Source organism: Vulpes vulpes, chromosome 15 (genome assembly GCF_048418805.1).
Source record: "Vulpes vulpes isolate BD-2025 chromosome 15, VulVul3, whole genome shotgun sequence".
Taxonomy (NCBI): Eukaryota; Metazoa; Chordata; class Mammalia; order Carnivora; family Canidae; genus Vulpes; species Vulpes vulpes.
Window position 1 is genome coordinate 104,457,019 of NC_132794.1, and position 15,095 is coordinate 104,472,113.

At 39.2% G+C, this 15,095-nt stretch overlaps 1 protein-coding gene across 1 annotated transcript in view; it reads left to right on the forward strand.

Moving 5' to 3' along the window:
• The first annotated feature begins 227 nt into the window (after nt 1-227).
• Nucleotides 228-15,095, forward strand: part of PNLIPRP3 (pancreatic lipase related protein 3) — a 34,545-nt gene continuing 19,677 nt past the window's right edge. The window contains exons 1-4 of the mRNA XM_072738163.1: nt 228-452; nt 8,829-8,983; nt 13,882-14,001; nt 14,631-14,762. Of these exons, the coding sequence (XP_072594264.1) occupies nt 404-452; nt 8,829-8,983; nt 13,882-14,001; nt 14,631-14,762 (456 nt within the window). The 5' untranslated portion in view covers nt 228-403. The remainder of the gene's footprint in view (nt 453-8,828; nt 8,984-13,881; nt 14,002-14,630; nt 14,763-15,095) is intronic.

Here is a 15,095-nt window from a genome sequence, read left to right on the forward strand (position 1 = left end):
AAATGTATAATCCTAATTTAGAAACATTGTGCCTTTTAAATGTTTGTTATCTATCATCCCAAAGCCTTAAAATAACTTTCAAGAGTGACTCAGTGTGTACTTAACCAAAATATTGCTAATGATGAAACAGCAAAACCTCAGAAGTTTTAATTACCAATCACCTAATAGAAGACACACCCTGCTAATTATATCTCTCAACGTGGAGCTAGGAGTGTAGGCTATGGCACATTACTTTGTGGGGCACAGGGATTAAAGGTGGTGTGAGCTCCATGTTCCTCTGGACCTAGAATTTAAATGTTGAATGGTATCATTTTGGAGAAAATCGCTTAATATTTTATAGCAAGGTGATTTTACAAGTAAAAACCTTCAAGAAGAGTTGATGTGATTTTAAAAATCAACTTAGATGCTTGCATTTTGGATTGCTCCACTCTTACTCTTCAGCACATCAACAGGTAAGACTCCTAATTCATTAGTTCCTTAAAAATAGGGAGTATAGTGAGTCACATCCAAAATGTGATTAACATGGACTTTGAAATAATGGCTCTGTTTATATTTTGATTTTTGCCATAAAAGTATCTAAGGGAGGGATCCCTGGGTGGCGCAGCGGTTTGGCGCCTGCCTTTGGCCCAGGGCGCGATCCTGGAGACCTGGGATCGAATCCCACGTCGGGCTCCTGGTGCATGGAGCCTGCTTCTCCCTCCGCCTGTGTCTCTGCCTCTCTCTCTCTCTCTCTGTGACTATCATAAATAAATAAAAATTAAAAAAAAAAAATCTAAAAGTATCTAAGGGAAATGCGTTAATTTAGTAATACTAAATCTGATGAGTATATAATCATCTGTTTCCAATAATATAAAAGTTGCTGGATTGTCTTGTACTGAGCTCCCAGCTCTGCACGTATTTGCCTATGGACTTGGTCCATAAGGTTCACGAGATAAATAGCTTATCTGTCAAAATCTTAATTTCTTCACTTCAAATATAGATGTGTAACAGTAAATAAGAAAATACATTCATATTTCTGATTTCAGTACCTGTTTCACTGTAGATGCTGAATGAATGAATGAATGAATGAATGAATGAATAAGTAATGCCAATTGGAAATTCCAAGTTGATTTTTTCTATTTGGATCATGATTTCAGGAAGGGATTTTGGTCTGTGAACATTTCTTTCTTTTTTTTTTTTTTCTGTGAACATTTCTGACCCGCTAACTCAATATTGACTTGCACTCTTTACGTCCTTATGCATCTCTTATGTATTGGTTGATTTTCGCTGTTTTTACCTCCTTGGTTCAATGGTGATCCTGTAAGCACAACAAAAGTTAGTTGATATGTTTTAACCAAAAGAGAATCAAAGAATATCACACTGTTTTTAGTCTCTGCCCTCCAGCTCTGTCCTATGGGATAAAAGTGGATGGAGCTATAGTTAGTTCTAGTATATTCTAGGAAATGTGCTCTATTTTCCATATTTGTCCTGCTCCCAAAACTGGCCTGATTTGAATGCTGAAAGCAGTTAGATTGATGAGCTCCAGAGCAGAGTTGAGTGAGTGACATTTGCCCTGGTCCATTTTCCTTTATTTGCCACCTTCTTTCCTCTGGTGGTCTCTCCTCCTCCCAGGTTCGGGGCTTCTTTGCCATCTCTACACACAGCCCACCCCTCAAAATCCTCTCTGAACAAGGATGATAATATGTTTTATTTTAATCAGCAAATACAATCACCTACTATGTGCTGGGTGCTGTGTTAAGCTCCAGAGACACAGCTGTGATTGACAAGTCTTCTCTAGGCCCATCAGAAATGTACGCTTTTCAGTAGGGAGTAATTTCTGTTTGCAGGTTTATTGGATTGAACACAAATTGTAAAATGGCAACTACCAAAGAATTGAATGCAAATGGACTCTGCTACAAATTTAATGGGTGCCAATATAGGTAACAGTACAAATGTGATGTAGACTCAAATTTTTAATTATGGCAGCTCTGTAATGAATATATGTGTGCTGTACAAATATACACACACACACACATATAGTCTAAATTTCATATAACTGCCTATGTTTTTAAATTTATTTGGAAGCTAACTCTCTCCTCAGTTCCCTCCTTACTCAGTTTAAATCTCATGGTCCATCATGATCACTCCTTAGCATAGACATTGAACTTCTCTCTGCTGCTCTTGCTTCTCTTGGCTTAACCTCAATCCCAGTTAAATCCAACACTCCATCTCCTTTGTACAGCTGAATGGGCAGCTGAGTGTGCCTGGAGAAAACCCCCTACCATGCACTGTCTCACTGCGAATTCATGGTTAATCAGGCTGAAAGGGACCTTGAAGCTGCCAAGCCATCTTACTCTTCTCCCCTCGTCTATTCATATGCCTGGCTTCCTGGATTGTTTCATTCTTCTCTCTACTCAAACCTCCAACACCTCCCTGCTCACCCAGCTGATGGCCTGCATTCCTATTTCCCCCTTTGTAAGAAAATGGAAACAAAGAGAAGAGGCCTTCCTGGAGCTCCCAGTACCACATCTGACCAGCTACCTGCGTGCACCTGCCCATACATTCTGCATTCTGTCTCACAAGAGATGAACTGTCCTTGCTTCCACGAAGGCCAGCACTTCCCCCTATGTATGTGTTACACATCTCCTCTCACCTGCTCAAGGATTCTACTCAACAATACTCTCTTCTATTTCTCCTGCCCCACCACTTTTCTTCCTCTTTTCTGGGACATTCCCCACAGCACGCAAACGTGTTATTTCACCCATCTTTAAAACCCACTTTTGAGTTGTGTACATGAGGTTTCTTATTTCTCCTCTTCTTCTTTTTTTGAACTCACTCTAATCAGGCTTTCACCCCAGAAACTGCAATTGTCACAGCCACTAGTCACTCCCATGTTGACAAGCCAGTGGTCATTTCTCCATCCTCATCCATTTAGACTTAGCAGTATTTGGTACTCTTGATTGCTCCCTCTGCTAGCAGCAGGTTTTTTTAAGTTGGCTTCTAGGATGCCACACTCTTCTGGATTTCTTCCTGCTCCTCTGATGACTTCTTGGCAGTCTTCTCTGCTTCCCTCTCATCATCTTCCTGATGTTTTAATGATGGAGTGTCCTAGGACTCCATCCTTAGATTATCCCTCTTCTTTACCTGTCGTCACTCCCTTAGTGATCTTATCCATATTCATGACATCAAACACCAACTTTAGGTTTAAGACTTCCAAGTTCCTGTCTCCAGCTAAACTTCTCCCTGGAAATCCAGTCTCATAGCCACCTGTTCCTGTGGCATCTCCACTCTTTGTCTAATTCTTATAGAAGCTACATATGCAGAGCTGAGCTCTTGATTCCACTCCCAAATCTGTCCCTTCTAGAGTTTCTCCATCTCAGTTAATGGCAACTCCAGTCTTCTGGGAACTTCATCCATAAACCTCAACATCATCCTCAACTTTTCTATCACACCTCCCTGCCAATTAATCAGTAAATTCTTTTGGATTCTCCTCCACAATTTATCCAGAACCTGAGACCACTTCTTACTGCCTCCCCAACTACCACCACTCTCTCTTGTCTAGTTTACTACAATAGCCCCCTGGCTGTTCTCTCTGCCTCTCCCCTTCTCCTACTCCAATCTATTCTCAGAACAAAAGTCAACCTAAGTCAGTCTGCATCACTTTTCTTTCCAGGGCCCTCTAGTGACTATCCCCCTCACCTTGGAGTAAATGCTGAAGTTCTTCCAATGATCTGCCAGGTGCTGCATGCTTTATTCCTCTATAGCCTCTCTAGTATCATCCTCTGTTACTTGTCTGCCATCATTCAATCCCCTGTTCCAGAATTCAGATTTTTCTTTTAATTTGAGAAAGGGACTGTGGTAAGTACACTATAAAATATAAAACCCCAAGAGGAATCCGGGGCAGCACCCTGCAAACAACCACACAACTATTTTTGTGATAAAATCTATGAATATTCATATTATGTGGGATAACGAATGTATATATATAGCCTTAGGTCAGTTTTTGCTGCCAAATGAGTCTGCTGCAAATTGAAAAACAGAGGAACAAGAAAGTCTAATATAAAACCCTACTTCTTTTCCCCAGAGATTTTTATATTTTGAAACCACAGAATAAGGTGCAGTGGACCTGTCTTTCCTCACTGTTCCCTGAGCTCTGGTCAAGGTGGCCTCTTCATAATTCCTCAGTCATCCTAAGCACACTCCTTCCCCCAGAGGCTTGAATGTTCCCTTCCCTTTGTCTAGAATGCTGCCCTCCACCAGAAATCCCTGTACTTTGCTCCTTACCGCCTTCAGTTGTGGATTCAAATGTCTCCTATTTTAGGGGTGCATGGGCGACTCACTTGTTAAGCATCTGACTCTTGACCTCAGCTCAGGTCTTAATCTCAGGGTTGTGAGTTCAAGCCCCATGTTGGGCTCTGGGCTGGGCATGGAATCTACCTAAGAAAACAAAACAAAAAAAAATACCACTTACTTTAATGAGGTCTTCCCTGGCCACTCTATTTAAACAGTAAGCCCCTCCCCACCTAAACACACACGTACCTTCATTTTATTTACTTATTCACTGTCTCTACAACCCCACTAGACTATACCCCTCGAGGGCTAGGATTATTTTTCCCACTGTTGAATCCCCAGTTCTGAGAATAATATCTGGTGCATAATAGGCACTCGAATAAATATTTCTTGAATAAATTAATGAATCTGTTTTAAAGATTTTCATGTCATTAAGAAAGGCTGCTCATGGTAAGATAGAGAAATGACTCATTTAGAGAATGGGAATTCAGAAAATATGAACTGATATGCCAACCTATATGATTTCTTAACCAATTAAACTTAGCTTCACGTAATGTGCTATATTTCAGATGCTCTTTTAAAGAACTTTTAGGTCAAAGAGGAAATAAAACACTTCAATTGCAGAATATATCAAAATATAATGACTCTAGAACTGAAGAAACTAGAAAAAGAACAAGTAACAGTGAAGGAAGAATTTAATTAATGAAAATAAAAGTAGAGGTTAATACATTGGAAAAACATGAGAAAAACAATCTAATTGGTAGATATGTGTGATGGTTGCTTAATAAAACTAAAAAAATAGAAAAATAGAAAACCATGATGACAGACTTAAATAAACACAGGGAAATAACCACAGATGTGGAAGAAATTAAAATGATTATACTTATATAAATTGAATTGAAATTCTAGAAGGAAATATTACTCTTTATACCAAAATAAATCTCAGATCAATGAACATTTAAAATAAAAGTGTGAAACAAGAAAAGTATTAAAGAAAACAGTGACATTGTTAATAATCTTGAAGTAAGGAAGGCTTTTCTAAACAAGAAGAAACCCCAAAGCCATAAAGGAAAAGATTGATCATTTTGAAAAAAAAAAAAAAGATTGATCATTTTGTTGAGTAAAATGTAAAACTTCTATAAAACAAAAATATAAACAGCAAACTAGAATATCTTTTCTCAATAGCTGACCAAAGAGGAGCAAATCTCTCTACAATTCAAAGAGTTTTTACAAAAAATCAGAAAAAAGTGCATAGGACACGAAGATCTCACCCACAGATGTGCAAAAGGCCAGAAATGCAAATATATTCAAGTATTTAGGCAATTCAAGAAGTGCAAATTTAAAGGACCCTGGTAAGTTACAACCATAGAAGATATAGAGTATTTACAACATTCTTCATTTCAAAATCCAAACTCACTTTCGTAGACTGAATAATGTATTGAGAGAGAGAGAGAGAGAGAGAGAGAGAGAAAGAGTGTGTGTGTGTGTATGAAGCCAGGCAATGCAAAAAATAAAGTCAGTTAGATATTCTAGAAAAAACAGAAGGTTATAATTAGAAAGGCATGATCCAGGGGCACCGGGGTAACTCAGTTGGTTAAGCATCCAATTCTTGATTTCTGCTCAAGTCATGATCTCGGGGTCATGAGATGGAGCCCCAAGTCAGGCTCTTGCTGAATGTAGACTCTGCTTGAGATTCTCTCTTTCCCTCTCCCTCTGCCCCTCCCCACCAATGCTTTCTATTTCAAATAAATAAATCTTTTTTAAAAAGGCACGATTGAATGTGAACTCATTGGTCCAAATAAGAACTGGATAGATGTGTTCTTCAACAGAAAAAACAGAATAGATTCCAGGCAAGAGAAATATTGATGGAGGAGCCGCACTATACTAGGGATACATTGAAGAGGGCACATGTTTACTCTTGCAACTAGAAAAACAAAGGCACCAGAGAATCCAGGAAAATGAAAACAGCACAAGAAAATCATGATCCAAATATGGAGCAAACTAAAATGACACTGATCTTGAGCACTTCATGTCTATGAAAAGATAATTCATTTGAATATTCTCCTTTGAAAGGAATGGGAAACTGAATAAAGAGTGCAGACAAGGAAATGTAATTATAGCATGCTAGCTGGCTCTGAAAGGAAAAATATTTATCTAGTCATAATAATATAAATTCTGTTTATTGACATTCAATTTTTTGGAGCCAGCCTACAGACAAAACATGAAAGACTTAATTATGATTATAGAACAAAGGCTGAATGTTATCAACTTTGACGGTATGAAAGTCAAAGTGCAGCTGGCAAATCTTGGAAGATGGGAGGAAGACAGGCAACATGGCTTAAAACTTGTCTTGCAAAGGTAGGCAGCCAAGTTATGAGGAGTAGGAGGTATGGATCAAGAAACAGAAGATTACTGGAGCGCCTGGGGTGGCTCACTTGGTTAGGCATCCTACTCTTGCTTTCAGCTCAGGTCCTGATCTCAGGGTCTTGAGATTGAGCCCTGCGTTGGGCTCCATGCTGGGTAATGAAGGCTGCTTAAGATTCTCTCTCTCCCTCTTCCTCTGCCCCTCCTGCCTCTATGCACACGTGCACTCTCTCTCTCTCTCTCTCAAAAAAAAAAAACGTTACTATTTAAGTTTACTGTGAAAGCCAATTAATGAGCTAAAAATAGTGTCATAGGAGAAAGAATTGAGACAATGGACAGCAGGACCTATCGGAGCTCTTGTCCTGAGCTTCAGTCCAGCCCTTGCCTGGCCAGCCTGGGATGCACAACCACAGTTCACCCTGTTCAGCCACTCCCAGAGAAGTGCTGTTGGTAGGGATGCTAGAGGGACACTGAGGCTCCATGTGGGAGAAGGGAGGTGTTCCTTCCTATTGGCTCCTGGTTCCTGTCAGTGCTTTACCAGCAATGACTTTTCACCCCTGCATGAACAATCATCCAATAGCAGCAGGTGGCTCCAGTTTGCAGCCGTTCTAAAAGTCTCAGAACCAGGTGCACGGTGCCTACTCACAGATGCCAGCACTAGCCATATAGCCCCCCTCTTCAGGGACCAAACCCCAACTCTGGAGACAGCACCCCTCCCCCCCGGGGTTAGCAGCCCTTCCTCCAAGTTTCCTCATTTGAATAACTGAACCTCTTCTGTGTCTTCCACCAGCCCCCTGATAGAAGCTGCTCCCTGCAGTTGTCACATCGGAGCTACTACATGGTCTCCCTTTTTGCCTTCAATACCTGATTGATAACAATTCGTTCTATTAAACTCTCACAGTTAAAATAACCATTGTGATTTGTTTCTTGCCCTGATCTTGGCTGATCCTAATGGTAGGTGGGTTAAATTCTCATTTATTATTGAAGCAAGTTCATAGATCATGTGTGACTAAAGTTAATAAATCAAACCTTGGCAGTGTAAGCACGTTATATATACATATCGGGGTAACCACCAGAAGAACTACCGCCTCTGGAGAGAGAGCTGAGTTTGGGGGTGAGCAAGGGATATTTGATCATCTACAATTTCTTTTTAATGTACAAACACTTCTTTGATTAAAAATATTGTAATTCTCTATTCTCCCTCTTTATATTTATTACGGAATCTCATTAACAATGAGATTAGGGAATGGAGAAAATGCAAACTCTCTTAAAATTTTAAAGTAAAATCCGAGGGACTCAAAAGTGAAAGACTTATTCAACATTTTTTGGTAAGTGATAAAAGAAAACTCTCAAATTCAAAACTTTGAACAGCTCCTCTGATACTAATAGTCACAAAATGAATAAATGAAAATCAATTTAATAAATAATAATAAATTGAATAAATAATAATAATAATTATTATTATTGAATAATATTATTCCTCCCTTAAACAGCAGAAAATGAAGTTGTTTTTGACTATTAAGTGAAAAAGAAAGGCCATGTTGAAAAGGTAAATCAGTCAGTGGATGACAGAAACATTAAGACTCAGTTTCCCAAAAGCTTCTCTTTGTAGAGATGAGTGAGGTGAGCGCCAGAAGAAAGAGACTTGGTTACAACTGAAGAGACCTTTGCTGTCAACTATACTCTTGGGAGACCTATGCTGGACTCTTACTGCATGTCAGGCATAGTGCTAGGCTCTGGGGACTCCAAGATCCCTTTCATCAAAAACTTTCAGTCTCATAAGAAAAGGCAGGAATTCAGGGAATTCACAGTATCCCCTCTTACGTCCAGGCCCATTCACAGGGGCTGTCCTGTGTAATAGTTCATTTAGTCTTCCTATTAAGGCTGTAAGGTAAGTGGGATTAACTTCACTTTGCAGAGGAAGAAATGGAAACTCTTAAAAGGTAAAAGAATTGCCCAAAGCCAGGAATGTCTGATTCCAAAGCCACTATGCTCTCCTCTGCCACACTGTGATCTACAAAGTCATGGTCGGAAATAATATGGGAAGGGGAGAGGAGAACATATTTTAAAGAGAGTCTTCCTGAGCCAGACTTGCTTAACTTAAACGCTTATTTCAGTGAACCCTCGTGGTGGGAAACACAGCCTCTCTCTGGGCCTGGTTCCTACAATACTGACACTCCATCTTTTTGCTGCAGGAAAAGAAGTTTGCTATGAAAGGGTGGGGTGCTTTAAAGATGGTTTACCATGGACTGGGACTTGGTCAAGACAGTTGGCAGGTTTGCCCTGGTCTCCAGAGGAGATAAATACTCGCTTTCTGCTCTACACTAGACATAATCCCAAAGCTTATCAGGTAAGCTCACTTGCTGCCTTCATATACAGGTTTTTCTAAAATAGAAGATGTAGCTCTAGATACAGAAGACCTAGGTTCGCTAACTTACCCTGTCATAAACTAATGACTTTAAGGCAAATATTTTTATTTAGTGTTGTGAGCCAGATTTTCTTGTCATATTATTTGTCCTAGTATTTAAATATAAAGACTACTCTGAATCTATTGTTTCATATGAGGTAAATTTGATACTTCATTCAATTAATGTATTCATTGAGAGCCTTCCACGTGTAAGACTGTGAACAAAGTAACTATTATGTATTAAATTGAATAAACAAGATAGTATCCCAAATTTATTATATTAGGGGAAATAGGGTATATAAATAATTAACCTCTGTTGCAGCACAGATGATGACCTGTTACATAAGATACAACCAAAAGAATCTGGGAGCGTAGTGAGGAAGGACTTACCTTCCCCTTGGGGGTAGGATGGGAGCCAGGAAAGGCCTCGAGGAAGACACCTGTTTGAGGTGTGTCCTGCAGGGTGGGCAGGGCTTGCGTAAGCAGAGACATACAGGGAAATGACAAATGAACCAGCGTGGACAAATTCATACAGGAGAGAGCCTGCAGAGTACATCTGATGAATACAACATGTTGAGTTAGACTGGGGATGGAAAGGAAGTCCTCAAATATGGAGTTAGTTAGAAAAGTAGTTTAGAGACAAATTATATAACCCCTTCCTGGGGTCTTTGGAGTTCATCCTGTTGAGCCGTGAGTCTCCCACTGGGAATTTTTAAAGAGGCTGTAGCATATTTACCCTGGTTACAGTGCACCTTCTTGACCAGATCCGGGAGAGCCTGCAGGTGATTGCCAGACCGTTTAGTACCCTGCCACCCAACATGGTAACCATGAGCTACGTAGGTATTAAAATTAAATAAAATTAAAAATTCAGTTTTTGGCTGCACCAACCACCTATCAAGTGCTCAGTAGCTCCAAGTGGCTAGTGGCTACCATTTTGGACAGTGCAAATATAGGATATTTCCACCCCCACAGAAAGTTCTCTTTGAGGTTGCTAGAAAACTATAGTGCAGTTTGAATCAGACTCAGAGAACTAGCCTGAGCCAGAGAATGAGCATGAGTATGACAATAGAAAATTGACATGATAAACATCATAAGCTGTCCTGAGACCTTATACATGAGTCATAGGAAGAATAATGACCCCCTTGTCAAGAAAATTTGATTGAGGATGCTGGAGAATGAGTTATATTTTGGACCAGTGAGTTTTGGGCAGGCTATCACAAATTTTTGTCTTATAGCTCAGTGGGCAGTCTAGAGCTGGAAAAAGAGATTCCAAAGTGTCTTAACTAGAGGTGAGAGCTGAAGCCCAAAGAGTGATATGATCTCAGAGGCAGAGAAAAAAAAAGCATGATACTAGACCCAGGTGGGGCAAGAGCATTCTCGAGAGCAAGATCATTTCCAGTCTTTTCCTGCATCTGTATAACCTTGAGGCTTACTTTCCATCAGATTTAGCCAAGATGGCCTCTGCTCTGCCTTCGCACCACACAAACAGACTCTGATTTGTAGCTGTCCACTTAATAGACACACACACACACACACACACATACACACGTATGGGCACCAGGCTCTTCACTGAATATGCCATTTGCTCTGTAGGTAACAGCTCTATCTAAAACAAAGATGAAAAGTCCTACTTTTGGGTACAGAGAAATTTACAAAGAAAGTGTACTCAAAAGTGTGATTTCTATAACTATTAAAAAGCAGAGAGAGGAATATTGCTCAGCGTTAAAAAGAAATGAAGTTGTGGTAGATGCTACAATATGGAAAAACCTTGAAAACATTTTTGCTAAATTAGATAAGCTAGACACAAAAGGACAAACATTGTATAATTCCCGTTACGTGAAACACCTAGAATAGTCAAATTCGTAGAGATAGAAAAGTAGAATAATAGTTACCAGGGGCTGGAGGAGGGAACAATGGAGAGTTACTATTTAAAGATGTAGGATTTCTGGATGCCTGGGTGGCTCAGTAGTTGAATGTCTGCCTTCGGCCCAGGTCGTGACCCTGGGGTCCTTCTTCTCCCTCTGCCTATGTCTCTGCCTCTCTCTGTGTGTCTCTCGTGAATGAAAGAATAAACTCTTTAAAAAAAAAGGTGTAGGATTTCAGTTTGGAATGATAAAAAATTCAAGAGGGATGGAACTGATGGTTGTACAACAATACTAGTGGCTTAATGTTGCTAAATTGTGTACTTAAAAATGGTTAAGATGTTAATTTCTATATTATGTATATTTTACCACAATTTTTTTTTAATGTAAAGAGAATCTATGTTGAATACAAATGTTTCAGAGCACCTTCAGTAAGCAGGTTAGGATGTGTGTGTGCATTCAGGACTAACTATATCCCCTGGTCTTGACCCTCAATCCACTTAGGACTCATTGGTTCTTTATCCTTCTGCATAGTGGCCATGCACTTGAACACTCGCAGAGCGCAGGCACTAAAACAAGTGATGAAGGTCAGTCTTTAGGAGAATCTGGACCACGCTAAAGGCAATGAAAAAATATCAGACACCAAGCACTCTCCTAATAAGGTGACCATAAAGGCAGTATTCCTCACATATTTCCCACTCCCTTCCATTTGGAAAAAAAAAAACCACACACAACAAACCAGATCTGTACCTGAATTATGCAATGGATGGAAGCCTGAGTCTTGGAGTCAGCATGTTTCGTACCAACAGTGAGGATATAGGATAAGTGAAGGTACAGTACTAAAAACCTGAATTGCCCCAGGCTTGACTCACATGCTACACTGTGCAAATCTGACTTCGTGCATGACAAAGGAGAAGTTAACCATGCAGTGTTAACATACTCTTTTCTCGGAGGGAGGAATTGTTAAAGCTAAACATGGTGCAATAAACTTTACTCTTCTGAGAGTCATAAGTCTTCCCAGCTACATTTCAGCAAGGATAAATCCAACCTGCTATTCCCCAGAGTGGCTCATACAGTCGCTAGTGGTGACACATATTTTGCATAATTAGTAGTAGTCTCTGGGCCTGCAGCTTTTCTCAAGGCTGGGACATACCTAACTGGTGACTGCTTTTGATTTACTAACAAATGAGATCACCTAGAGTGTAGTCATGCTTTGTAGAATGGGTTGATCTCGGATCAGTTAGGTTCTATGATTCCTCAAAGAACATTAAAAGTAAAGGCCTGAGCACCCAGTTAAACATTGTGACCTTAACTAGCCCTTGCTGAGGGTAACCTGTTCTGTCCCAATGCCCTTGTATGGTTCTGTGCTTGTGGCAGCAGAAGCTGAGGTGTCTTCTTGAACTTGATTATATGATGTTGTTTTGAGTTTCCTGTTTTCTGGGTTAGTATGCCATTTCACAGGGGTGTGCCAGATTGAATAAAGTGAACAAAAGTGTTTTTCTATCTTTCCTATTTTATTAAATTCTTTAAGGCTTTCATGACGGTGGAGGATGCTTTGATCCCACAATACGTGTCAGATTGCCACTTTGAAGCTTTCACGAGGCCCCATATCCAGCTATTCTCATGATGGAGAAAGATTAAAAAAACTTTTTCTCCCAAGACCCCTTTCCCAAATTGATTTGCTTTTTTTTTTTTTTTGACATAGAAATAGAAATATAGTTGGTGTTTAAGGAGCTCCAGCTGGAGTTGGAATTAACATCTGGATTCTTTTAGATATATAGATGGACAAATGTTTTTGCACTTGGATTCCATTATGCAGCAGAGCAGTGCTTCCAGGAAAGCCCAGATACATCAGCAAATCCACATCTGCTCTGGGCCCTATCAGTATAAAACAGTATGGTCAGATCCCAACTTGAGAGCTCAGCGGTGGAACACATGGCTTCAGAGAAAGACCATGTGGGTTTCAGCCCCCCCACTCCAGGGATACTTGGCTGGAGTGCTTTTGGACAAGTGACTTGATTTCTCATTTGTGCCCTATCCTAATCTGTAGTTAGTACCTACCTCAGTGTTGTGGAGTTAAAATGAACTACACTATAAAGTGCTTAGAACAAGTCCTGGCGCATGGGCAGATACAAGCATAACTATATTATAGTTACTGCATAAACCAACTTAAGATTCTCATCACTGCTTACTATCTCGAAGATACTTTAACTAGCCAGCAAGTTGTATGATTAATTTGCATGTTACTATTAAACACAGGTAGCTAGTAATAGGCTCTTTGTTTGAAGGCTCTTTGTTATAGGATTCACCGTTGTCAAACCTGCAATTTGCTGATTAGAGTGTTCATTTTTTTTCTCAAAATAGAATTTTGAGCATTACCTGCATTGTGCCTTTTCATTTTTCTCTTAATAACAAAAGCACTTTAAATTCATAGTGTCACTTAAAGTGAGTTTGGTTGGTTATAAAAACAATCCAACAAAATACAAGAAACACAAAAGAAGATTTAAGGCAATTACATAAAATTATCTTTAATATACTATTGTACTCATGTGATGAGATCCTCACCTTTATTCCTCACTTGTAAAGTGGGGTGAACAATCTGTTTTGCCACTTTTGTAGCGTGCTTCTAAGCCTCAAATAGCACACTATTGACAACAGAGATTTACTATACAAATGTAAGGCTGACGAAGTCCTGACTGAAACTGACCCAACATCGTCTTATAAACCTCGCCTTAAAATCAAATACTTTTCTTTCCTTGCCTTGTGATTAAATGTGTATATTGTACTTTATAATGCATTAATAATTTCTTGGTACTTTACAGTGTGTAGCAGTAACTATTTCTTTGGTAAAAAATATATTAAAGAAGGCTGTTAAATCAAATTTAGTGGAAGACTTTTGAGCAGAGTTAGAATAATTCTACTAAACGTCAAATAATATTGAATTATTATTTTACCTTAATCTCTTTTCACTTGAAATAGGAGATCAGTGCAGTTAATTATCTAACTATCCAAACCTCGCACTTTGGAACAGACAAGGTGACCCGCATCAACATACCTGGATGGAAATCAGATGGAAAGTGGCAGCAAGACATGTGCCATGTATGATGTGAATAAACTCTTCTTCATTCTAGTGTAAAACCTGTATATTTAACAGGAATGTAGTTTGCATATATTAATGCATATTCATGGGAATTTGTCCATTCAGTTACATTGTCCCTGTCCCAAGGCCCCATTTCTGCTCACTTAGTATGGATTGCATAGATTATAATGGGAGCATATTTCTTTGTAATTATTCTTTGATAAATTCTCACTTTTGATGAAAGATTGAATGATATGATAAATTTCTCACTTACGGGAAAAAAATGTTCCAGGTTCACTCCAAGAAATTAATTTTTCTCTCTTACACTCAAGATTAATAGACTGCTAACATAGTAAGCAATTAATTATTTGTAAGGCCATATAGTAGAGTCAGATGCCTGAATTTATACCATGGTTCTACTTACCATGGTCGTGGGCAAGTTTAATTAACCTATCTGTGCTTTGGATTCCTTATTTGTAAAAGAGGATTAAATAAATCAATATATGTAAAAGGGTTAGGACAGGACCTAGCATGCAGTAGGTTCTCAATATTTAGTAGTGTTATTTCTTATAATGGAAGCTGTTGCTCAGTCACTTTGGCTTTCTTTAATTCTTATTTCTTAAATACTTATAATAAATCTTTGTATCAGGCGTTACTACAAGTAGAAGATGTGAACTGCATTAACATAGACTGGATTAACGGTTCGCTGGAGTACATCCATGCTGTAAACAATCTCCGAGTTGTTGGTGCTGAGGTGGCATATTTTATTAATGTTCTCACGGTAAGAAAAGTTGCTTTTCCAAAAATCATGTTTAATTAGTTTTGCATCATAATACCAAGAATTTGAGTCTCGTTTTTTTGGCTTTTTTGTTAGCTTACACGCGTTCTGAACATGTGAGATATTAATCATTCTTGTATGGTGAGCAGATAAGGGAAATTATTTCTTAGGAAAGAAGTGCCTGTGGTTCTGCAAAGCACCACTTGGTGGCAATGTCTCTTCACAGGCTCTTCACCAAATGCTTCCCCACCCTTAATCCCACCCCCAAGGTCGCTTCTAGGGTCAGCGTGTAGGCCCCTCTCTCCTGCTAGTTAGTTTTCATTGCATTGTAAACCT